General features: G+C 46.9%; 1 protein-coding gene across 6 annotated transcripts in view; it reads left to right on the top strand.

Annotated features, from left to right (window-relative positions):
- The window catches only part of RASAL2 (RAS protein activator like 2), a 785,014-nt gene that overhangs the window by 597,192 nt on the left and 161,632 nt on the right, over positions 1 to 26,190 (top strand). For all 6 annotated transcript variants that reach the window (XM_086956462.1, XM_086956457.1, XM_086956450.1 and 3 more), the window contains 3 exons: positions 5,338 to 5,491; positions 8,280 to 8,378; positions 10,332 to 10,886. In XM_086956462.1, coding sequence (XP_086812588.1) covers positions 5,338 to 5,491; positions 8,280 to 8,378; positions 10,332 to 10,886 — 808 coding nt within the window. The remainder of the gene's footprint in view (positions 1 to 5,337; positions 5,492 to 8,279; positions 8,379 to 10,331; positions 10,887 to 26,190) is intronic.

Raw genomic sequence — 26,190 nt, 5'->3', positions numbered from 1 at the left:
CATCATCATCGAGCTGTATAGTGCTACAAATTTCAATCAAAAGTAGTATTTTTTTAAATCCATTTAAGGATTTTGAGGTTTTGTGGAAGTTTGCACCAGGAATTTACAGCGACTCTGGGGCTCTGTGTATGTATGTGTGTGTGGCTCTGTGTGTGTGTGGCTCTGTGTGTGTGTGGCTCTGTCTGTGTGTGGCTCTGTCTGTGTGTGTGTGGCTCTGTCTGTGTGTGTGGCTCTGTGTGTGTGTTGCTCTGTGTGTGTGTGGGGGGGCTGTGTGTGTATGTGTATGTGTGTGGGGGGGGCTATGTGTGTGGGGGGGGCTATGTGTGTGTAGCTCTGTGTGTGTGCGTGTGGCTCTGTGTGTGTGGCTCTGCGTGTGTGTGGGTGTGACTGTGTGGGCGTGGCTCTGTGTGTGGGTGCAAATGCAATAGGTCTTGCATTTGCGAGAGAATAAGCTATTGGCATTGTAAATGAAAATGCCATCTATTTATCTGTTTTCAAAACCAACACATTAAAACATTTTTTGTCATTCACAATGCCAATAGCTCTAACTTTTGCAAAGGCGAGACTGTTGCATTGTAAATGCTTGTTCTTTTTGTTTACCAATCAGAGTTGGATCAGTAAACCGAAAAAAAGTAACACACAGCGGAAGGGTGCGGGGAAAGAACGCGGGCGGCTGAAAGAATGCAGGTGAAGGGAAGGAATACTTGGGGTGCACTCACAGACCGTGGAGAAATCAACAAAGGGGTTGCAAGGGGAAGCGACATGGAGGGTGCAGGAAGGGAAGAAACACAGACAGAGCAACATGGGGGTTGGTAGCGAACAAACAAGAAACAGCACACCATGAAGTTGAAGTGCATGGGAGAGCGGCTCGACGGGAGAAGCTGTATAAAAGTGAAAGCGTATGTAAGAACAGCTTGAAAGACAAAGTTGCGGAAAATACAAATTTTAAAGAAAAAAATCTGCTGGGAGAAATTGGACAAAAGACAGAGAACAGGAGACACGAATTCTCTCACGTGGAGTGCTTTTAGAAAAAGAAAAAAGAGCTATTGAAAAGCAGACAATTGTGGAATAATAAAATGAGCTACTCCGAGAGATGGTAAACAGGTTATGCTCCAAAGGAGGAACAAAGACTAGGGGGTGGAGTAAAACAAATATAACCATTGAAGAGAAAACAAGCAAATAGGCCTGACCAAACACAAACTCAAGGAAAAGCTATGGGCAGAGTTGCTTTCCAGGTTAGTTATCGACAGGTCACCAATAAGTCTACTGAACTCACAATACGCTGAGCCTTTCCATGGAAGGCACAGCCCCATTCCAACCCACCCCACTTCAGATTTGGCTTAGTAAATTCGTTGTCAGACACTAAAAGTATGCACGTTTTCTTCGCCACCTAAGTAGTATGTAAGATCATGGGCTATTCACTCCATATTCCAATTTAACTAAACTATGTTTTTTTAGACAGATGACTATGCCGATGGGCTTTTTCTGGCAGAACTGGGAAAAATGTGAAGCGCTGGTCATTAGTGGGTTGGGAAAAAAAGGCATCTCGTAAGTTAGAGACCTAGGCTCGAACCCCTGCTTGACCAAACTGTGTACTCTTTTTTTTTTTTTTTTGTGGAGTTTTATATAGCGCAAACTAGACCCGAAGGTATCGGAGCCCTTTACATGAGCACCAGTTATGTTTCAGACTGACACATTTTTGTTAGGCAAGGGGAGTTTGAGTGATTTGCTCAGAATCACAGAATGTTGAGTGTCTCTGCCGAGACTCGAACCTGGTTCCCGAGCTCTGAGATTGACCTCCCTAGCCGTTATGTCACATTCTGTCCCCAAGTATTCTAAGTTACATCACTTCATTCTTTGGTCCAGTGTCTGGCAGAATCACTGGTGATTGGAAATAGTCTGAAGGTGGCTTGTATACACCTTAGAAAATTGTACTTAGCCAGGATCACCAAAAAGGAGGTTTAGCTTTCTAGCCAGGCATTCCCACCTTCCAAATAGTTTGGTCTTATACAAACAATATCCCACTATGCCTATGTTCTGTTGTAGTTTGGTCTTGCGCAAACAAAATCCCACTATGCCTTTTTTTCTCTTGTAGTTTGGTCTTACGCAAACAATATCCCACTATGCCTTTGTTCTTGTAGTTTGCTCTTACGCAAACAATATCCCACTATGTCTTGCCACTATGCCATGGTTCTCTTGTAGTTTGGTCTTGCGCAAACAATATTCCACTATGTCTTTGTTCTCTTGTAGTTTGGTCTTACGCAAACAATATCCCACTATGCCTTTGTTCTCTTGTAGTTTGGTCTTCCACAAACAATATCCCCCTATTATGCCTTTGTTCTCTTGTAGTTTGCTCTTGCAAGCACAATATCTGACAATTCCTTTGTTCTCTTCTCTGGCAAAATCGCAGCTCTCAGAATCTGGCTAAATAATGGTATCAAGTACTCTAGAATGATGTGTAGATTATGCAACACAGTGGGCTTTCCACAAGAGCATGCAGCTGGGGTCTGAGTATTCACTCTAACCACAGATGTAATCTGGAGTCAGTGGATTGCTGCAGAAACAATAGAGTTGGGTTCAGATCCCGCTTGTTTACTTGCCCAAAATACGAGATCAGCAGCTGTTCACAATTTGTCCATGTCCTGGTCACTTGTTACAGAAAAGTCCAATATTACCACCCTTATAGTAACTAGTGCAATAGCCATTACCCCACCCACATTTTTAAGCAAAACACACCTTTATGCTGGACTATCAATCAAGAACATTAATATTTCAAAACCCAGTGATACTCTAGATTTTGACCTCAAATAATGAAACCTGGAGTCTGTCTAGCCAAGATTCAGACGTATAACCTGCAGATTATACAATGATCTCATCAGTAAGCACGTTGTTCCCACTTTACTAGTTGTGGACTCGTACCACACTTTTAGTGTGACTCACAGTGCTTCCTATAGCACACTTTCATATCCTTATGTATACCTATCAGAAGGATCAAGGTTTTCAGCAGTAGCAGCACTATTTATGCTTAATTATTGAATGCCTTTCAACTCATGTTTGCAACATTGTCCTCTTGCAAACGTCCCTACCTCTGGAAACTACATACTGTATTTTTTATGACTGGCATCTGTGGTAAAAAGGGGTTGTAAACAAAATCTCTAGTACAGCCAGTCCACACATGATTTTACTTGCCTTGGCACAAACTGCTCTTGTTACCAAGACTATGACAGCCATACTTCCCACTGCCAAGGACTATACGGGCCAATAAAGAACCTTTCCCACAGGGGCATGCAGCTTCCAACCTGTAAACAGGTTGAGGGGCTTTTAACAGCCAACTTAGTCTGTAGCTGAAGGGCTATAATGCTATTCGAACATTTCACTCACTAAGAATAGAATGTTCTGAATTAAACCAGGAAGAACAGAAATGCATATTGCAATTTTGTAGCAGAAGGCCCATACCAGTGTTCAGGTAACACAAGTTCCAGTGTTCCAATACATATTAAAATCTGAAATAGACTGTCAAGGTTCAGGCCTTGGCTATTTAAAGTGAAGAAGCCCTTTTGTTTGCACTCCTGTGAGAACGACTGCCCTGGTGAGCTGAGCAAGTAGCCTTGCACGGGGATCCTGAGCTTGCGCTGCCCCCCAGCAGCTCGCGGGCTTGGAGTGTTGGCATGGTGGGCACAGAGGTACTCGGCGCGAGGGCTGTGGGAGACCCGGGTGCCGAGAGAGGTCACCTCTTCACCGCTCACTTCCTGCTTCCGCCGCGTCGCCTCGAAGCGGTAATCTCGTCGGCAGTGCATCGCCATGGCAACAGGCCCGGCGAGGAGCAGCCGGCCGCTCTGGGCCCTGCCCGTGGTACCTGAGGGGCGGGATGCTGCGCGGCGAGGGAAGGAGCGCCGCAGCTCGCACGGCTCCGCCTGCCTCCGACGGACGCGCCCCGAATCCACCTGCAGCGAGGCGGCGGCGGCGGCGAAGAGCCGGCGGCCCCAGAATGGATCCTCGCGCCTCCGGGCCTGACGCGCGGCCGGCTTGAAATGCGGAGAGCGGGCATGAGGCAGAGCTATGATTTGGGGGTGCACGGCCAAGTGGATCTATAACTGCTTCATGTAGGTCTGCCCCACTGACGCGAAAGGTGACTTGTGTGTTTGAAACCGGAGTGAACTGATCATCTCTCATGCCTTTGAGGGTAGAAATGTGCTTAGTAACGGCCTTGTTGTCTTCGTGTTTTCTATGTGATAGTTGTTTGTACTGTGTACATCTGGGGCCCGGAAGCAGCTGTGCATCCTGCTCCCAGGTAACGGTTGTTCTGGAATGGCTGTTGGAGGGGGGTGTGGGCTTCTGTTTTGCATTCCCATGCGTTCCCTAACTGCTCTGGGCTTGTGTGAACATGTTCGAGCGGTGTGGGCTCAGTTACAGCCAGCATCTTCTATTGGCCACTGCTGGGCCCTGAATCTTAAGCTTCTGAATGAAAGGGTGGGGGCTTTGATCGTTATCCAATTGCCTAAATCACACAGAGCAGATATATTTTATTGACTGTGTACTATACATTTATTGCATCCCATCTATCAATTTACCCAGCCATCCTTCTGTCCTCCCAGCCCCACTCATGACTGCCCTTCAGTACTCCTACCCACTGAGCCCTTTTCCTAGCATCCTTCCCCTCTGTGTTGGGTCTATCCCTACTGTTGTATGTCCTACTCCTATCCCTAATGCTTTATGCTCTACTCCTATCCCTACTGTTGTATGCCCTACTCCTCTCCGCCTGCCACCCTTTCTTCAGCCAAGCCACTCTTTTATCCACTAAACATCACTCATCACTTTGTACAGTATTATCTACTGGCCGTCACTCAAATGTCACCCATCCCTCCCCCTTCCCACCCATTATCCTCGCTCTGCCCTCCCCTTCATCCCTCTAACCCTCACCTTCCCTACCTTTATTTTCTTCTCCCTCACCTTCTCTGCTCCACCTTCCTACACCAACCACTACCTTTCCGTCCTTATTCCATGCACTGCTTCTCCCTTTTCTTATACTTTAATCTCCGTTATTTTCGCCAAGCCAGTGCCTCGTCTTCTTTCCACTCTGCGCTTTCCTCTGGAGATGCAAATGGAAGGTGTAATTCATTGATTAGCACCACAGTGGCAGGAACGCCCTCTGCTTTCCATGGGTCCTCCTGCATTACTGGTTCTCTTTTTGTCTTCCATTGTCTATGCTGTAGGGAGCTTCAGACTGGGCAGCCTTTCGGGATTGCTCTTTCTAGAGTAGAGTTGTCTACTCAGTTAACTGTGAATGGCTGTACCCCCAACCTCTGAACAGTCTGTACTCTTCTGTGTACCCTGTAGGTCCCGAGGGTTGCCCAAGCTGAAGGAGTCTCGCTCCCATGAGTCTTTGCTGAGCCCCGGCAGTGCAGTGGAAGCCCTGGATCTCGCCACCGAAGAGAAGGTCTTTGTGAAGCCGCTGCATAGCAGCATCCTGGGACAGGATTTCTGCTTTGAGGTAAAGGAACTAAAACATCTTATACATAGTGTCTGATGCCGGAGGAGGGTTGGATTATTCCTACAGGACTTTCAACACACTGCAAAAGAGACAGGGAAGTAATTTACAAGCATCTGTTTCCTAAGTGTGTCCATTTTTTTGTTTGTCATTTGCCTGTAATACCTACTCCCTAGACTACTCGCCCAGAATCTGAGGATGTGGAAAGGGTTTCAAAGTTGCAAAAAAGGAAGAAAGAGGAGTTACAATTTGAATTGACAAATGAAGAGATTTGCAGAGTGCGGGCTGTTGAGGACAAAGAACAGGAAAATATATGAGGTGGTTGAGGGGATGGGAGACACTTTAAGGATCAGTCCATAGATGTGAGTGCTAGGCAAAACCATGAGGGAATTTAAAGAACGTTTGAGAGAAGGAGACCACGGGATGCAAAGAATTAGTAAATGGGTGATGGGTTTGCTAGAAAGGCGGAGATGTGAGTAGATAAGGGAACATTACAATATTATGAATAGCAGACATATAAATCCCCTGGAAAGAGACTAGAAGCCAAGAGATCAGTAGGAGCCAAGAATAGGAGTTGGTGTGGGGCTGAATTGTCTGAATGTTTTTTGAAGAGTTTGTTGTGTTGGTCACAAAAGTGAGATGGGAGTATGCTTCTCTTTGTAGAATTCTAATCTACATAAAGCCAAGTTAGATCCCAAAGAGCTTCCAGTTAACATTCACTTACCAATCTATGCATTGGAAAAGTATTCAGCAATGTTGTTGACATCTGACTCCCAAGAGTATGTTGACACCTAGTGACTTGCTACACTACTATCAAATGTGCTTCTGCCCACAACTCAGTAAGGCAGTCAACATGCTCGTTGTGGATGACCCACTCTTCTTTGCAGAAAATGGTAACAACTGCCCCCTCCTACTTGCTAGCAGCCTTTTGAACAGCTCAGTATCACATCCTGATCAATATCCACTCAACACATGCCTTAACCGGCACTGTGCTTCTCTTGATTCTTATCGAACTTCTCTTGTGCTTTACAGTCCATCCGGATGGTATCCACAGAACCTCACCAGTTTTCTGTCACATGTGGTGCTCCACAGGGCTCTGTTCTCCACCTAGTAATCTACATCATGTACACGGATCCACCAGAAATCATCCTTGTCACCCACAGTATTACACATACACATGTTGACGGTCAAACATACCTCATTCTCCACAGCACAAAAATCAATGTTCTCAAAGATTTCTTCTCTATCATCCTTAAACAGAATGAAAGCACCTTCCTGAAACTAAAGCCAACCGTGACAGAAGTCTTGTTTGTGAAGAATTGCATCAACAATCCGCGGTCCATGAAGAGTTATCTAAGATGGACATGGAAGGATTCACCCCTTGACCTTGCCATTCGACTGCCTCTTATCTATAAAAGTGACCTCAGCAAGAAATCATAAACTGCAGGGTATCAACTACTATTTATAGGCGAAATATTTAAATGAAGAAGAATTTAGAAACCCAGCTCAAACCCTGACCCACTCACACTTGGACAATGTTAATGTCTGACTCGCTATTTTTGATGACTCCCTTACAGAGCGTCCTTTGTGCTGCTGCCTGTCGCAACAAAACGCAGAGAAAAATAATGTTCTCTCCCCCGTTGATAGATCTGCCTAGCTGCACTTTCAAGCCCTTAAAGTGTTCACCTACATCCTTGGTGCAAAAATTAAACTTTGAGTATTTGATCCCGTGTAGGAGGCAGGTCATTGCCAGACTAGAATTTAAGTGTAAAAATCAACCAGCTTTTCAGAGACAAGGTTCCTTCAGTTAACACATCAAGATTATGAAATATCCCTTTGTGTATAAGGATTAAACCTCATCTCATATAATGCAGAAATGGGTTGAAGACACTTCTCTAGAAAGAATATATTATTCTTCACTGCTAGAGACTTTCTAGCTTTCCAAAATAATTAGGGCCTCCACTCAAATGGGTCTGTCTTGCCTTCTATAAAGATGATAGTACATCATTTTCCCTCTTACTCTTACATATGCAGTGTTGTTAGTGTCTTTTGGTCTTACAGATGTGGGTGGGTTTGAGGGGAAGTACAAATGATGCCCATGTTGTAGACAAAGGCAAAGGTGGTGAGATCGTAAACCCAAAAGTGGACTGAGATGAAGTGAGTTGTTTTTAACTGGCAGCTGGGTTTGCATGGAGATTGCTGGTCTCAATCTGCGCTGGGCAGCGGGCTGGTTTGTGCTGGGCAGCAGGGCTGGCTTTGTGCTGGGCGGCACAGCTGGGTTTGCGCTGAGCAGTGGGGCTGGGTTTGCGCTGGGTGGCGGGGCTGGGTTTTTCCAGGGCGACGAGGCTGTGTGCACGTTGGGTGGCCGGCCAGCGTTTGCACTGGGCGGCGGGCTAGGATTTGCGCTGGGCGGTGGGGCTGCAGGTTTGGATTTGTGCTGGGCGGCAGGGCTGGGTTTGCGTTGGGCGGCAGGGCTAGGCTTGCGCTGAGCAGGCAGGGTATGTTTGTTCTGAGTAGCAGGCTGGATTTGCGCTGGGCGGGAGAGCTGAGTACTCTGTGGCTGGCTAAGTCTGGAGGGGATTTGTGCTGATCAACGAAACTGACAATGTACTTTAGTAAAGCTAGGTTTCTGTCGTATCAAGTGGAACATCTGTAGTGACATTTCAGTGCCTAATTTGCGGTGCACGTTGTTCCCCTTATGGGACCTACGTTGTGTTTGGTGCATGTTGAACTGTGTGTAGTACAAGCCAGTTAGATGTCTTCATGTAGCTCATCGGTCGTTATCTTCTAGGTCACTTACACCAGTGGCAGCAAATGCTTCAGCTGCTCGTCAGCGGCAGAGCGGGACAAGTGGATGGAGAACCTGCGAAGAACTGTACAGCCCAACAAGGTGAGTCTGTGTAATGAGGAAGGCGCAGGAGTAATGGCGCACCTCTGATGTGTCCATCCAAATGAGCACAACTGTTCACTATGTTTAGAGGATCTCAGTGGTAGTGAGGAACGCTGAGAAAAGTAGTGGTGCAACACTACTTAAGCATCTTTCAGGGGAGTCGGACAACTTCTGTCTGAAGCGGTGTGTCCTGATACTTGTAGAGGCTGCTCGAAAGAAAACAATTACTGCTCAAATTTAAGAGCAAAGAACAATGGTTTTATAGCTGAATATTTTCTGGTCCAATTCTTGTTGCTGCTGAAAGGAGCATATCACTACTTTTCGCTGAGTGGCTCGTCAGCAACCTTACAACTTGTTTTCAGGGCTATTTTGAACTCCTCATTATTGAGTACAACTTTTTAATGTCTATGCATAGGGTCCAAACATTTCTGGAGTGGTTTGTCTTGTCCCAATCTGTACTCGGTAAACAAGCATAACTATCTACCAGCTTTAAGGAGGGTGGGATGTGAAAGGGACTCAGTAGGCCATGAAGCATTGTCTGCCTTTGTCCACAGATAAGGGTGGCTGTCCAGAAAAGAGTAGTGACTTTATAAAGGGGGAAACATATGTGTTCCTCAATAGGATCCTATGATTGTTGTGCGCTTGGTACTTTTCTTTAATGTAATGTCATACAGTTGGTATGCTTGTTCCTGTTACCTCATTTGAAGGTTTTGGGTGCAAATAATAGCAACAGTGCTTCTCAAACAAAGGTATGCCTAAGAATGTTAGCAGCTTGTTCTGGGACCTTTTTTGTATAACTAATACATTGAATTACAGTTCTTTATATTGGTAGTAAGTTTTCATAGTGTTGAATGTGGCTCTTTTTCATACTTCATGTAAACCAAAATTAACTTACTGTTTGCAACGCTGAACTTCCAAACACACTCACAACACTTTAACTTAGCAACTTAGAGTGCAATAGCACTACTACATGACTGCCTGAACACCCAACCTGCTGCCACTGAACTATCAGACCACAGCAGTACCAATTAGCCACCAAATCACCAGACACGCTGATATGCAACACCGGCCCACCCACAGCACGGCCACTGAATTACCAGACCATTTGTAGCACCCCACCTGCCAACCACTAAACTGAACCCGCAGAACTGTCACTGATTCACCAGACCATGCTCAGCACTGCTCCTGAACCACCATAAGATCTCATTGCACGACCCTAGAACTAATTAACCACCCACAACTTCAATACTCAACTTTCAGCTCACCCACAGGTCTAGCACTGAATCACAAGACCGTTCTCGACTCTACCTCAGAGCTGTATCACAACACCTTCTCTGTACCACAAGATAAGCCAGCAGCACTTCTACTAATGCGCCAAAATGTCACCACCAAGTCAAAGTTCATTCCACAGTATTCCCACTAAAACACCATACCACCTCCATTGAAGTGTCATATTGGTCCTTTGTCTAACCACGGAGGCACGTGACCAGCATCACTGTTCGACTTGTGACGCACGAGGGTTGCATCATGCAGTCTCGATACACTGCATTTTGATGTCCTCCCACAGAGATTCCACCCAGTCATATAACCCTTTCATGAAGAGATGAAAGTAGACCCACAACCCTATTTGAGGTGGTATTTCATCAACATAGGCTGCTTATTGAACTTTCAGTCTGCCAGAAACCCTTATCACTAACATAAGCCAAGACACACAGCCCTGTGGCTTAGACATCAGCTCACCCCTGTAACCCTATCGCTGACCTATTACTCATGCTTGACTTCTCTGTCCTCTATAATAGCATTAAGTTGGTGTTGGTTGCGTCATCTCTCCATTTTATTAGCTGCAAACTTTTGTTTTACTGACTCAAAGCTAGTTCCTGGTGAGGCAGTTGCCTTGTCGCTTTCATACTATAGTTGATCGCTGAACTTTCTCCCTTTTACCATGCCATACAGGACAACTGCCGGCGAGCAGAAAATGTGCTGCGCCTCTGGATCATCGAGGCCAAGGACCTGGCGCCCAAGAAAAAGTACTTCTGCGAGCTATGCCTGGATGACACACTCTTTGCACGGACCACCAGCAAAACAAAGGCAGATAATATCTTTTGGGGTGAACACTTTGAGTTTTCAAGCCTTCCAGCCTTGCACAGTATCACAGTCCACATCTACAAAGATGTGGACAAGAAGAAAAAAAAAGACAAAAACAATTATGTGGGGCTGGTCAATATTCCCATGGCCAGTGTGACAGGCCGTCAATTCGTGGAGAAGTGGTACCCAGTTAGTACCCCGACCCCTAATAAAGGAAAATCGGGGGGCCCCTCTATACGCCTTAAATCCCGTTACCAGACTATCACTATCCTACCAATGGAGCAGTACAAAGAGTTTGCAGAGTTTGTGACTGGGAACTATGGCATGTTATGTTCTGTGCTGGAGCCTGTAATCAGTGTGAGGAATAAGGAGGAGATGGCGTGTGCACTAGTGCATATCTTGCAGAGCACTGGCAGGGCAAAGGTAAGATGTTTAATTCTTATTTAATTTTTAAGAACCTTCAGACAAGTTATCCTAATTACATGCAAAGAAACCTCAACAAGCATAGATGTGTTCACAGAGGCTGTCGCAAGGTTGAGCGGATCAGACTTTCAGTTGATCATGCAAGTCATCTATTTCAAGTTTTACCTGCGTTCATGCCTCCAGAGTACAGTTGTCATTGGTGCAGTTTGAAATGCAAATCCCCGTCAAGATTCAATATCTGCTTGGTTCAGTCCAGGCTTGTTTACTTACTGTATTAAATATTCTTTCTTGCAAAGCTGGCTACCAGAGTTGGTTTACTACATTGCGGTCTCAGGCTGTTCTGAATTGAATCCCCCTAGACCCCCATCCCCAGTTGTCTTACAATTGTGGACGTCTGAGGCCTCTTTCTTTCTTCATTCATGCCATAATAAACTGCAATTCTCCATTTTGGTATTTTCTCTTGATATTCACGAAAGGTTGAAATCTAAATGTGCAAGATCCAGAAACACTTTTTTTTCACAAATTTCCTTTTTTTCTAATTAAATATAACTATAAGAATACTTTCAACAGTAATATAGTACCTGAAGACAAAAATTGTGATACATGGACAACTGTTAAAGTACGCCTGTTAATGACTGCGTGGAGCTATGCCCCTTGGTCATAAGCTGTTGGTCAGCTCAGGAGCATGTTTTCCTAATGGATTATCAAACAGGGCTCCTAACTGGTAAATACCGAGTTTATTAAAATAAAGCGCATGCTAAAGTGTTTGACAGAAAACAGAGGGCATACTGGATAAAAAGGAATTAAATTAATCAGTCTTTACAGGAAGCAACTTTGGTCTCTATTGCAGTCTATTCTATTGACCCCACGATTGACAATTGTGGGCAATCGGTTTGGTGACTGTAGAAAACTGGTGTATTGGTAAATTGCTGTCACCGTGTAACCAGGATCATCGTTGACCATCTAAGTGCCAGTAGAAACTTTACATTCACAGCTTTTTCCAAGTGGAAGTGTCACCAGAAGGCACAGTTAAGAATTTTCAGCCTTAGAACATCTTTGACGTTAGCCATTTTGTTTAGGCATGTATAAAATCTGATAGTCTGTAAAAGTACAGAACATCAAGTACCATTTTTGTGTATGTTTTTCACTGTTCTGAGCATTTGAAGAATAATGTTTCAGTTTTCTATTTTTCACTCTGATTTTATTAATATGAATACTTTCATGTCTTGCATAGTCTTCTTGCTTTTGTAAGTATACATCAATATGTTGGCTCCCCTTTCAGTTGCAGTTGAATGCCTTCTAAAGTCTGTAGAAATAAAGATTCACGCCTCCTCCCACTTAAGGTGCATTACCCTTTTCGGGTTAGTGGAGTACTTTTGTCGCCTTAATTTTATCCATTTATTTAAACGCTTATTGTCTTCCATAGTACAAACTCTGCACGGCACAAATTTCAGTCACCTGTACAATCAAATGTGGAAGCAAAAGGCTTGTAGTATGCAGCGCTGGACAGCAAAGCAAGATATGATTTAAAAAGAAATAATTTACTTAATAGCACTCTTGCACTCAAACCATGGCTAGCCATAGTAACGTAGCTTTCCAGTGTGAAACCCACAGAATTCAACGTAGAAGATAGGGAAGGGGTGAATTATTTTGGTCAGGGTCAAGAGAGGGAACTTGTTTATCGGGGTATTGAACTTCAAAAGTTGTCAGACATTTAAGTTTGTAGTGTGGTGAGGACGATGCATGGGTTGCGGAATATGATTTTAAATAGATTTGAGTGTCATAGCATATTGATGAATGGAGATTTCTGATTCTTTGATTAAGTAAGTCAGTGGTTCGAGGTACGTACTGAACTAAGTGGGTGCCATGTTGGTGCCATGTGGTATGCCGGCATGCATTGTACCCCTGCCTGAATTGCAACTACCAGTCTTCACTAACCAAGAATGGTTTCATAATGGAGCAAAACCAACCTTGCAATGAAGACTCATGAGGCATTTCAGGATAGAGTTTTGTCTGCTATGCTCAGCTGTTGAAAGCTTCTGCTAGATTGAGAAGGACAAGAAGGCACAAGCCCCCCATGCCCGGCGGCAGAGAGACCGGTTAACCAGTTGGTTATTCACATCTGATTAACCTGTCTCTCTGCCGCCGTAGTCTCCCCGTACCTCTAGCGCCAAGACGCCTATGGGCATATGTGCGCTTTACAAAACCATAAATCAAATCAAATCAAATCCACTATCTGATGCACATAATGTAGGATTTTGAGTGCAGCTGATTTAATGCTACAGCCAGCTAGAAACCCGAATTGATGGTCAGCAGGAGCAACACTTTATGATCTAATTCGTGAGTTGGATGGACATGCTCCTCTCAAAAGCTTTCACAAGCAAAGGCAGGTTAGAGACCGGTCTAATTGTAAAGAAGATTGGGATTGAGATGGAGTTAGAACTTGCCTACTAGCTTTCAGCTGTCTGATAGGCAGTGGCGGCCGCCAGAACCAACGGGTGGAGACAATTCGGGAGGGGGAGCGTGGGGTGGGAGGGGAGCATGCGGGGGTTGGGGGGAATATATAAAAATAAGTTAAAAACATACCTGAATCCAAAAACCGCCTCCCTCGTCGCTCTTCCTCATCTCTTCCTGGCAGCCTCTGATACAGGCTCCCATCCAATCCCTGTGCTGCTCTCCGATGGAGAGCAGCACAGGTATTGGCCTGAGTGGGCTGAAAAGACGCTCCGCTCAGGCCAGGAAGTCTGTGGGGGTTTCTCCAGCCTGGATGTTCAGTGCAGCCGGCTGGAGAAACTTAAGTGTGCATATCTGTTTTGGTCAGCCTGAGACGGCCGGACAAACACATATGCTTACTTAGGGGAATACGCATAGCACTCCTCCTCCAGTGCCACGCCCCTCACTGCACAATCTGAGTCAGAGCTGGCAAATGAAAAATAAAACGGAGCTAGAACATAGTTTTATTTTTCATTTGTTTACTCTGAGCCAGGCATGGGGCGATGCTCCTCCGCCATTGCCGAGGAGCCGCCCCTGCTGACAGGCGAGTATTATTGTCACTCTTATATGGTTGATTCTTACTTGATGGCTTGTCTTCTTTTTTTAGGTCTCGCTTGCACGACTTTTGTGTTGAACAATGGACTTGGAGCCCACCCATTGTTTGCCATTCATTACCATCATTGTCACTCTTCTTTGCTGCCTTCTAATTGGACAGCGCTTGAAAGGCATCACTTCCTTTTTTTTTCCGGTGGTGAATGCACCAAGCACAGATTGATTTAGTATTATTAGTATCTTTCAACTGTCAATCCACTGCATGCACTGTGATACAGGTACTATTTGTTTTATCCCTCTCAATCTCCGAAACTATGTCTGTGTCACACCCTTTGCCTGTTTTGCTTTTATCCCTCCCTCCCGCCCCTTTTGCTTTTATCCCTCCCTCCCGCCCCTTTTGCTTTTATCCCTCCCTCCCGCCCGTTTTGCTTTTATCCCTCACTCCCACCCGTTTTGCTTTTATCCCTCCCGCCCTTCACCTGGTTTGTTTTTATCCCTCCTGCCCTTCACCTGTTTTGCTTTTATCCCTCCCGCCCTTCGCCTGGTTTGTTTTTATTCCGCCCGCCTTTCGCCTGTTTTGTTTTTATCCCTCCTGCCCTTCACCTGTTTTGCTTTTATCCCTCTGGCCCTTAGCCTGTTTTGTTTTATCCCTCCCTCCCGCCCTTAGCCTGTTTTGTTTTATCCCTCCCTCCCGCCCTTAGCCTGTTTTGTTTTATCCCTCCCTCCCGCCCTTAGCCTGTTTTGTTTTATCCCTCCCTGCCGCCCTTAGCCTGTTTTATTTTATCCCTCCCTCCCGCCCTTAGCCTGTTTTGTTTTATCCCTCCCTCCCGCCCTTAGCCTGTTTTGTTTTATCCCTCCCTCCCGCCCTTAGCCTGTTTTGTTTTATCCCTCCCTCCCGCCCTTAGCATATTTTGTTTTTATCCCTCCCTCCCGCCCTTAGCATGTTTTGTTTTTATCCCTCCCTCCCTTAGCTTGTTTTGTTTTTATCCCGCCCGCCTTTCGCCTGTTTTGTTTTTATCCCTCCTGCCCTTCACCTGTTTTGCTTTTATCCCTCTCGCCCTTAGCCTGTTTTGTTTTATCCCTCCCTCCCGCCCTTAGCCTGTTTTGTTTTATCCCTCCCGCCCTTAGCCTGTTTTGTTTTATCCCTCCCTCCCGCCCTTAGCCTGTTTTGTTTTATCCCTCCCTGCCGCCCTTAGCCTGTTTTGTTTTATCCCTCCCTCCCGCCCTTAGCCTGTTTTGTTTTTATCCCTCCCGCTCTTAGCCTGTTTTGTTTTTATCCCGCCCGCCTTTCGCCTGTTTTGTTCTTATGCCTCCTGCCCTTCACCTGTTTTGCTTTTATCCCTCCCGCCCTTCACCTGGTTTGTTTTTATGCCTCCTGCCCTTCACCTGTTTTGCTTTTATCCCTCCCTCCCGCCCTTCGCCTGGTTTGTTTTTATTCCGCCCGCCTTTCGCCTGTTTTGTTTTTATCCCTCCTGCCCTTCACCTGTTTTGCTTTTATCCCTCCCGCCCCTAGCCTGTTTTGTTTTATCCCCCCTCCCGCCCTTAGCCTGTTTTGTTTTATCCCTCCCTCCCGCCCTTAGCCTGTTTTGTTTTATCCCTCCCTCCCGCCCTTAGCCTGTTTTGTTTTATTCCTCCCTCCCGCCCTTAGCCTGTTTTGTTTTATCCCTCCCTCCCGCCCTTAGCCTGTTTTGTTTTATCCCTCCCTCCCGCCCTTAGCCTGTTTTGTTTTATCCCTCCCTCCCGCCCTTAGCCTGTTTTGTTTTATCCCTCCCTCCCTTAGCCTGTTTTGTTTTTATCCCTCCCTCCCGCCCTTAGCCTGTTTTGTTTTTATCCCTCCCTCCCGCCCTTAGCCTGTTTTGTTTTTATCCCTCCCGCCCTTAGCCTGTTTTGTTTTTATCCCTCCCGCTCTTAGCCTGTTTTGTTTTTATCCCGCCCGCCTTTCGCCTGTTTTGTTTTTATCCCTCCTGCCCTTTAACTGTTTTGCTTTTATCCCTCCCGCCCTTTGCCTGTTTTGTTCTTATCCCTCTTTCTCGCCCTTCGCCTGTTTTGTTTTGATCCCTCCCTCCCTTCGCCTGTTTTGATTTTATCCCTCCCTCCCGCCCTTAGCCTGTTTTTGTTTTTATCCCTCCCTCCCGCCCTTAGCCTGTTTTTGTTTTTATCCCTTTCTCCCACCCGTAGCCTGTTTTATTTTTAGGTCTCGCCTATTAAATCCCGCAGGGATTACTAGGCGAGTATATAGTAGGCAAAACAAAATCTCTACCAAGTGTGGATTACGTCCAGTTCATGTACTCGTTTGAGACGCGCGTGCACGCCAAACCCATCAGCCTCGCACCACAGCTTCTCCCCCGCGGCTCGCCATATGCTCCTTCCCTCCCACTCGCTCGCTCCCCATATGCTCGTACCCTCCCACTCGCTCGCTCCCCTGCCTACAAAAGAATGCCTCCCGCTCACCCGCCCCCTGATTCAGCAGATGCGTCCGAGGGTGCCTGTTCCTGTTCCGTGCACTTCCCTCTCTTTCTTTTAAAGACGCTCCCTCCCCACTCCACATTGGGCATGTACATGGTATCTGTGTATGTTTTCTTTAATGAGCGCTGCACTTTGAGCTTCATCTTTAACAATGCAAGTTGCACGCTTTTCTTACAAAAAGATATTTCTGTCTCATAAAACATGCAACTCCCCTAACTAAAAAGTAATTAAAACAAGGAAGTAATAGCAGAGTACGAATACCAGTAATGGACCCCGGTTTCTCAGTCACCTCTCAGTGTCCATAACTTCTCTCTTTGGATTGGCTCTATTAAACGGAATGGCACTGCCCACAGAGATATGTTCTTGTTGCAGTCTTTTCTGCTCTCCAGGTAGATGAGTTAACAGATGTGAGATACCGAATGCGTCCACCCCGAGAGCTTATAAGTGAAGGGGGCTCAATCTAATATATCTTTTCAGTCATCAGGCTAAAATAATAGAATCATCAGACTGAGATCTAGGCCTTCCACAGTGAGGTGCCCGGCACAAGTAGCATAAGAAATCATGTTGTTTTTTATAGTAGCTTAAGTCACGCTACTGCGCATTCTAGACCATGCTTCACATTGACAATATCATAGGTACTATCAGTGGTCAAAGTGCATCAAAAAGTATGAAAAGTGAGCCTGAAGGTAGTGGGGGCGGGTCAAAAACCTGACTGAAAAGAGCAAAATATTTAGTTGGTTTTCACATTCAGGTAACTGCACAAATTAGAATACATACACCTTAAATGAAATTAAAATCACATTAAACCAGCTCTCCCAAAAAGTTTAATTTAAGAATCGTCCATGCTCCTAAAATGCTCCCCCGCCGCTCGCCATATGCTCGTTCCCTCCCACTCACTCGCTCCCTCCCATCCGACTTGAAAAGAAGCCGCTCGCACACAACCATTACACCATTTGTGCCTCGCATTCCCCCCCTTCAGACTACAAAGGAATGCCTCCTGCTCACCCGCCCCCTAACTCACCAGATGCTTCCGAGGGTGCCTGTTCCGTGCACTTCCCCCTCTTGTTCTTTTAAAGACTCTCTCCCCGCTCCACATTGGGCATGTACATGGTATCTGTGTATGTTTTCTTTAATGAGCGCAGCACTTTGAGCTCTTTTTTTCAATATTCAAATATTTTTTAAAGCAGTGCAGCACACTGCGCTTCAACTACACAAATTAGAATGCATACACCTTAAATGAAATAGAAATCACATTAAATCAATCAGAGTGTACTACCAAGGGGTCAGTGAGTTCGCTACTCTCTTATTGGCCACTTCTACGGACAAGGCTCATTCATACCAAAACAACGCAAGGCACTCCTCTTTTCTTCTTTTAAAAAAACGAGTTTATCTTGCACGCTTTTTAGAAACATGATATACAGCCGAGTTCATGGAAAACGCTGCCCCACTGGGAATTTCTTTGACTTAAAGGGGAAACTCCAGGCAGATGTAAACATTCCATAGTATTCGAATGTTATTCTTCTCTTCTGGCAGCCCATACGCCTTTTAGTTAAAACCTTTGCTGGGTCCCGTTTCCTTCTCTATCCGATAGACTCAATTCCTTGTTATCCCTCCCTCCCGCCCTTAGCCTGTTTTGTTTTTATCCCTCCCTCCCACCCTTAGCATGTTTTGTTTTTATCCCTCCCTCCCACCCTTAGCCTGTTTTGTTTTTATCCCTCCCTCCCACCCTTAGCCTGTTTTGTTTTTATCCCTCCCACCCTTAGCCTGTTTTGTTTTTATTCCTCCCTCCCACCCGTAGCCTGTTTTGTTTTTATCCCTCCCTCCCGCCCTTAGCCTGTTTTGTTTTTATCCCTCCTTCCGGCCCTTAGCTTGTTTTGTTTTTATCCCTCCCTCCTGCCCGTAGCCTGTTTTGTTTTTATCCCACCCTTAGCCTCTTTTGTTTTCTTAGCCTGTTTTGTTTTTATTTCTCCCTCCCGCCTTTAGCCTGTTTTGTTTTTATCCCTCCCTTAGCCCGTTTTGTTTTTATCCCTCCCTTAGCCTGTTTTGTTTTTATCCCTCCCTTAGCCTGTTTTGTTTTTATCCCTCCCTCCCGCCCTTAGCCTGTTTTGTGTTTATCCCTCCCTCCCTCCCGCTCTTAGCCTGTTTTGTGTTTATCCCTCCCTCTTGCCCTTAGCCTGTTTTGTGTTTATCCCTCCCTCCTCCCCTTAGCCTGTTTTGTTTTTATCCCTCCTTCCTGCCCTTAGTCTGTTTTGTTTTTATCCCTACCTCCCGCCCTTAGCCTGTTTGGTTTTTATCCCTACCGCCCGCAGCCTGTTTTGTTTTTATCCCTCCCTCCCGCCCTTAGCCTGTTTTGTTTTTATCCCTCCCTCCCGCCCTTAGCCTGTTTTGTTTTTATCCCTCCCTCCCGCCCTTAGCCTGTTTTGTTTTTATCCCTCCCTCCCGCCCTTAGCCTGTTTAGTTTTTATCCCTCCCTCCCGCCCTTAGCCTGTTTTGTTTTTATCCCTCCCTCCCATAGCCTGTTTTGTTTTTATCCCTCCCTTTCACCCCTAGCCTGTTTTGTTTTTATCCTTCCCTCCCACCCTTAGCCTGTTTTGTTTTTATCCCGCCCTTAGCCTGTTTGGTTTTTATCCCTCCCTCCCGCAGCCTGTTCTGTTTTTATTTCTCCCTCCCGCCCTTAGCCTGTTTTGTTTTTATGCCTCCCTCCCGCCCTTAGCCTGTTTTGTTTTTAACCCTCATTCCCGCTCTTAGCCTGTTTTGTGTTTATCCCTCCCTCCTCCCCTTAGCCTGTTTTGTTTTTATCCCTCCTTCCTGCCCTTAGTCTGTTTTGTTTTTATCCCTACCTCCCGCCCTTAGCCTGTTTGGTTTTTATCCCTACCGCCCGCAGCCTGTTTTGTTTTTATCCCTCCCTCCCGCCCTTAGCCTGTTTTGTTTTTATCCCTCCCTCCCGCCCTTAGCCTGTTTTGTTTTTATCCCTCCCTGCCGCCCTTAGCCTGTTTAGTTTTTATCCCTCCCTCCCGCCCTTAGCCTGTTTTGTTTTTATCCCTCCCTCCCATAGCCTGTTTTGTTTTTATCCCTCCCTTTCACCCCTAGCCTGTTTTGTTTTTATCCTTCCCTCCCACCCTTAGCCTGTTTTGTTTTTATCCCGCCCTTAGCCTGTTTGGTTTTTATCCCTCCCTCCCGCAGCCTGTTCTGTTTTTATTTCTCCCTCCCGCCCTTAGCCTGTTTTGTTTTTATCCCTCCCTCCCGCCCTTAGCCTGTTTTGTTTTTATCCCTCCCTCCCGCCCTTAGCCTGTTTTGTTTTTATCCCTCCCTCCCGCCCTTAGCCTGTTTAGTTTTTATCCCTCCCTCCCGCCCTTAGCCTGTTTTGTTTTTATCCCTCCCTCCCATAGCCTGTTTTGTTTTTATCCCTCCCTTTCACCCCTAGCCTGTTTTGTTTTTATCCTTCCCTCCCACCCTTAGCCTGTTTTGTTTTTATCCCGCCCTTAGCCTGTTTGGTTTTTATCCCTCCCTCCCGCAGCCTGTTCTGTTTTTATTTCTCCCTCCCGCCCTTAGCCTGTTTTGTTTTTATGCCTCCCTCCCGCCCTTAGCCTGTTTTGTTTTTAACCCTCATTCCCGCTCTTAGCCTGTTTTGTGTTTATCCCTCCCTCCTCCCCTTAGCCTGTTTTGTTTTTATCCCTCCTTCCTGCCCTTAGTCTGTTTTGTTTTTATCCCTACCTCCCGCCCTTAGCCTGTTTGGTTTTTATCCCTACCGCCCGCAGCCTGTTTTGTTTTTATCCCTCCCTCCCGCCCTTAGCCTGTTTTGTTTTTATCCCTCCCTCCCGCCCTTAGCCTGTTTTGTTTTTATCCCTCCCTGCCGCCCTTAGCCTGTTTAGTTTTTATCCCTCCCTCCCGCCCTTAGCCTGTTTTGTTTTTATCCCTCCCTCCCATAGCCTGTTTTGTTTTTATCCCTCCCTTTCACCCCTAGCCTGTTTTGTTTTTATCCTTCCCTCCCACCCTTAGCCTGTTTTGTTTTTATCCCGCCCTTAGCCTGTTTGGTTTTTATCCCTCCCTCCCGCAGCCTGTTCTGTTTTTATTTCTCCCTCCCGCCCTTAGCCTGTTTTGTTTTTATGCCTCCCTCCCGCCCTTAGCCTGTTTTGTTTTTAACCCTCATTCCCGCTCTTAGCCTGTTTTGTGTTTATCCCTCCCTCCCGCTCTTAGCCTGTTTTGTGTTTATCCCTCCCTCCCGCTCCTAGCCTGTTTTGTGTTTATCCCTCCCTCCTGCCCTTAGCCTGTTTTGTGTTTATCCCTCCCGCCCTTAGCCTGTTTTGTGTTTATCCCTCCCTCCTCCCCTTAGCCTGTTTTGTTTTTATCCCTCCTTCCCGCCCTTAGCCTGTTTTGTTTTTATCCCTACCTCCCGCCCTTAGCCTGTTTGGTTTTTATCCCTCCCGCCCTTAGCCTGTTTTGTTTTTATCCCTCCCTCCCGCCCTTAGCCTGTTTTGTTTTTATCCCTCCCTCCCGCCCTTAGCCTGTTTTGTTTTTATCCCTCCCTCCCGCCCTTAGCCTGTTTTGTTTTTATCCCTCCCTCCCGCCCTTAGCCTGTTTTGTTTTTATCCCTCCCTCCCTCCCTCCCATAGCCTGTTTTGTTTTTATCCCTCCCTCCCACCCCTAGCCTGTTTTGTTTTTATCCCTCCCTCCCACCCCTAGCCTGTTTTGTTTTTATCCCTCCCTCCCACCCCTAGCCTGTTTTGTTTTTATCCCTCCCACCCCTAGCCTGTTTTGTTTTTATCCCTCCCTCCCACCCCTAGCCTGTTTTGTTTTTATCCCTCCCTCCCACCCCTAGCCTGTTTTGTTTTTATCCCTCCCTCCCACCCCTAGCCTGTTTTGTTTTTATCCCTCCCTCCCACCCCTAGTCTGTTTTGTTTTTATCCCTCCCCCCTACCCCTAGCCTGTTTTGTTTTTATCCCTCCCTCCCACCCCTAGCCTGTTTTGTTTTTATCCTTCCCTCCCACCCTTAGCCTGTTTTGTTTTTATCCCGCCCTTAGCCTGTTTGGTTTTTATCCCTCCCTCCCGCAGCCTGTTCTGTTTTTATTTCTTCCTCCCGCCCTTAGCCTGTTTTGTTTTTATGCCTCCCTCCCGCCCTTAGCCTGTTTTGTTTTTAACCCTCATTCCCGCTCTTAGCCTGTTTTGTTTTTATCCCTTCCTCCCGCCCATAGCCTATTTTGGTTTTATCCCTCCCTCCCGCCCATAGCCTGTTTTGTTTTCATCCCTCCCTCCCATAGCCTGTTTTGTTTTTATCCCTCCCTCCCGCCCATAGCCTGTTTTGTTTTTATCCCTCCCTCCCGCCCATAGCCTGTTTTGTTTTTATCCCTCCCTCCCGCCCATAGCCTGTTTTGTTTTTATCCCTCTCTCCCGCCCCTAGCCTGTTTTGTTTTTATCCTTCCCTCCCACCCTTAGCCTGTTTTGTTTTTATCCCTCCCGCCCTTAGCCTGTTTTGTTTTTATCCCTCCCCTAGCCTGTTTTCTTAGCCTGTTCTGTTTTTATCGATCAATCGATCCGATCCACAAAGAAATCAGCATTCAAGGATCGACTCGACAACAACCCCCAAAACAGCAAGGAACTATTCAACATCGTCAAAGAATTTACCAACCCCACCGCAGCCTCAAACGACATTACTCCCTCCCAAGACCTCTGCGACTCGTTATCCTCTTTCTTTTACAACAAAATCGCAGACATACATAATAGCTTTGAGAACATTTCCAAAGAACAGTCCACTCCACCTACCTCCGAACCTAAACTGCCCTCTACCATTCTCAACGCCTGGAACCCAATCACCACTGAAGACACCATCTGCCTAATGAACTCCATCCACTCAGGCTCGCCAACCGACCCCTGTCCCCACCACATCTTCAACAAAGCAGACTCCATCATCGCACCCTATCTCCGTGATGTCATCAACTGCTCCTTCAACTCCGCTACCTTCCCAGAAAGCTGGAAACACGCAGAACTTAACGCCCTCTTGAAGAAACCCACAGCGGACCCCTCCGAACTTAAAAACTACCGCCCCATCTCCCTCCTCCAATTCCCTGCCAAAGTCATTGAGAAAACCGCCAATAGACAGCTCGCCGCCTTCCTTGAATCCAACAACTCCACCGACCACTCACAGTCTGGCTTTCGAGCCAAACAGCACCGAAACCGCCCTTATTGCAGCCACAGACGACATCAGAACACTACTGGACAACGGAGAAACAGTTGCCCTCATCCTACTCGACCTCTCCGCCGCCTTCGACACAGTCTGTCACAGCACCCTCATACAACGCCTCAGCAACATCGGCATACAAGGAAAAGCCTTGGACTGGATCATCTTGTTCCTCGACGGGAGAACCCAGAGAGTCCGACTCCCCCCATTCAAATCAGAGGCCACCGAAGTCATCTGCGGAATACCACAAGGATCATCACTCAGTCCCACCCTCTTCAACGTTTACATGAGTCCCCTCGCGTCCATCGCGCGACAACACAACCTTGACATCATCTCTTACGCTGATGACACCCAGCTGATCCTCTCCCTTACCAAAGACCCTAACACCGCCAAAACCAATCTTCATGAAGGCATGAAAGAAGTAGCCGAATGGCTGAAAAACAGCCGCCTTAAACTTAATTCAGACAAAACGGAAGTCCTCATCCTAGGATCATCCCCCTCTGCGTGGGACGACTCATGGTGGCCATCGGCCCTGGGCACGGCACCCATCCCCACAGACCACGCATGTAACCTAGGCTTCATCCTAGACTCCTCCCTCTCGATGACCAGACAAGTCAACGCCGTCTCATCCTCTTGCTTCAACGTACTTCGTATGCTCAAAAAAATCTTTCGTTGGCTCCCCACCGAAACAAGAAAGACTGTCACCCACGCACTGGTCACTAGCCGACTGGACTATGGAAACACCCTCTACGCCGGACCCACAGCCAAATTACAGAAAAAACTCCAACGCATCCAAAACGCATCAGCCAGACTCATATTGGACATCCCGCGCCAAGCTCACATTACCGGTCACCTGAAAGACCTCCACTGGCTTCCCATCAACAAGAGAATAACGTTCCGTCTCCTCACCCACGCACACAAGGCCCTCTACAAACTAGGACCCGAATGCCTCAACACACGACTGTCCTTTTACATACCTACCCGCCAACTAAGATCCTTCAATCAAGCCCTCGCCGCAGTTCTGCGCATCCATAAATCCACCATGGGAGGAAGATCCTTCTCCTACTTGGCGGCCAAAACCTGGAACTCTCTCCCCACTCACCTCCGCCTTACCCAGAATCACATTTCGTTCAGGAAGGAACTTAAAACCTGGCTATTCGATAAATAATGCACCCCCTCCCCCAAGCGCCTTGAGACCCTCTGGGTGAGTAGTGCGCTATACTAATTCCTGAACTTGAACTTGAACTTTTGTTTTTATCCCTCCCTCCCGCCTTTAGCCTGTTTTGTTTTTATCCCTCCCTCCCGCCCTTAGCCTGTTTTGTTTTTATCCCTCCCTCCCGCCCTTAGCCTGTTTTGTTTTTATCCCTCCCTCCCGCCCTTAGCCTGTTTTGTTTTTATCCCTCCCTCCCACCCTTAGCCTGTTTTGTTTTTATCCCTCCCTCCCACCCTTAGCCTGTTTTGTTTTTATCCCTCCCGCCCTTAGCCTGTTTTGTTTTTATCCCTCCCTCCCGCCCTTAGCCTGTTTTGTTTTTATCCCTCATTCCCGCTCTTAGCCTGTTTTGTTTTTATCCCTCCCTCCCGCCCTTAGCCTGTTTTGTGTTTATCCCTCCCTCCCGCCCTTAGCCTGTTTTGTGTTTATCCCTCCCGCCCGTAGCCTGTTTTGTGTTTATCCCTCCCTCCCGCCCTTAGCCTGTTTTGTGTTTATCCCTCCCTCCCGCCCTTAGCCTGTTTTGTTTTTATCCCTCCCTCCCGCAGCCTGTTTTGCTTTTATCCCTCCCTCCCGCCCTCAGCCTGTTTTGTTTTTATCCCTCCCTCCCGCCCTTAGCCTGTTTTGTTTTTATCCCTCCCTCCCTTTGCCAGTTTTGCTTTTATCCCTCCAGCCCTTTGCCCGTTTTGCTTTTATCCCTCCAGCCCTTTGCCCGTTGTGCTTTCATCCCTCGCTCCCGCTCTTCGCCCGCTGTGCTTTTATTCCTCCATCTCGTCCTTCTCCTGCTGTGCTTTTATCCCACCCTCCTGCCCTTCTCCCATTGTGCTTTTCTCCCTCCCACCCTTCTCCCATTGTGCTTTTCTCCTCCCCACCCTTCTCACGTTGTACTTTGATCCCTACCTTCTCCTGTTGTGCTTTTATCCCTCCCTGCCGCCCGTTGTGCTTTATCCCTCCCTCCCACCCGTTGTGCTTTTAGCCCTCCCCGCCAGTTTCCCGTTGTGGTATCCCTCCTTACCACCCGTTGTGCTTTTATCCTGCCCATTGCCCGTTGTGCTTTTATCCCTCCCCCGCCTCAAGTTGTGCTTTTATCCCTCCCTCCTGCCCGTTGTGCTTTTATCCCTCCCGCCCGTTGCCTGTTGTGCTTTTATCCCTCCAGCCTCTAGTTGTGCTTTTATCCCTCCCGCCCTTCGTGCTTTTATCCCGCCCTTCACCCGTTATGCTTTTATCCATCCCTCCCGCCCTCCGCCCATTGTGCTTTTATCCATCCCTCCTGCCCTTCGCCCGTTGTGCTTTTATCCATCCCTCCTGCCCTTGTTGTGCTTTTTTCCATCCCTCCGGGCCTTTGCCCGTTGTGCTTTTATCCATCCCACCCTTCGCCCGTTGTGCTTTTATCCATCCCACCCTTCGCCCGTTGTGCTTTTATCCATCCCTCCCACACTTCGCCCGTTGTGCTTTTATCCATCCCTCCCGCCCTTCGCCCGTTGTGCTTTTATCCCTCCCTCCCCCTCTGAACTCCGATTATTGCTATATTTTACTACCAAACAAGCAGTCACAAGTGCAATGACCTTACAGGCACTAGACTAGGGTAATAATTTGAATGGTGCAGCAGGTGCAATGGCACACGGGCCAAAAGCTCTTTGAAATCCACTGAACACCGATTATTGCTATATTTTACCAAACAAGCAGTCACAATTGCAATTAACTTACAGGCACTAGGGTAATAATTTGAATGATGCAACAGGTAAGCTAAGCTCTAGGAAACCAGCTGAACAACGATTATTGCTATATTTGAGCCCTAAACAAGCAGTCACAAGTGCATTTACCTTACAGGCACGAGGGTAATGATCTGAATGGTGCAGTAGGTGCAATGGCACACGGGCCAAAAGCTCTTTGAAATTCGCTGAACACCGATTATTGCTATATTTTACTACCAAACAAGCAGTCACAAGTACAATTAACTCACAGGCACTAGGGTAATAATTTGAATGGTGCAGCAGGTAGGCTAAGCTCTAGGAAACCAGCTGAACAACGATTATTGCTATATTTTACTACTAAACAAACAGTCACAAGTGCAGTTACTCTGCAGGCACCATAGTCATGATTTGAATGGTGCTGCAGGTGCAGTGGCACATGGGCCAAAAGGTCTAGGAACCCCACTGAACGCCTATTATTGCTATACTTTACTACTAAACAAGCAGTCACAAGTCAACAGCCTCAGACGCTGGATCAAGGACTGCACCAACACCCTCGCCCCGCCGAAGAAACCCCCCCACAGAGACACTTGAAAGAGGGCCAGCTGGTTCACCCCCAGAACTCCTAGCCTCCAAGCAAGCCTGCCGTAAACTTGAGACGAAATGGCACAGTTAACAAGCTCCAGACGGCCACGCAGCAAAAAAGGACACCATCCGCAA

The sequence above is a fragment of the Lissotriton vulgaris genome, chromosome 1_1 (assembly GCF_964263255.1).
Source record: "Lissotriton vulgaris chromosome 1_1, aLisVul1.2, whole genome shotgun sequence".
NCBI lineage: Eukaryota > Metazoa > Chordata > Amphibia > Caudata > Salamandridae > Lissotriton > Lissotriton vulgaris.
The sequence above is the reverse complement of the archived record's forward strand: the minus strand, read 5'-3'. Positions and strand labels throughout refer to the sequence as shown.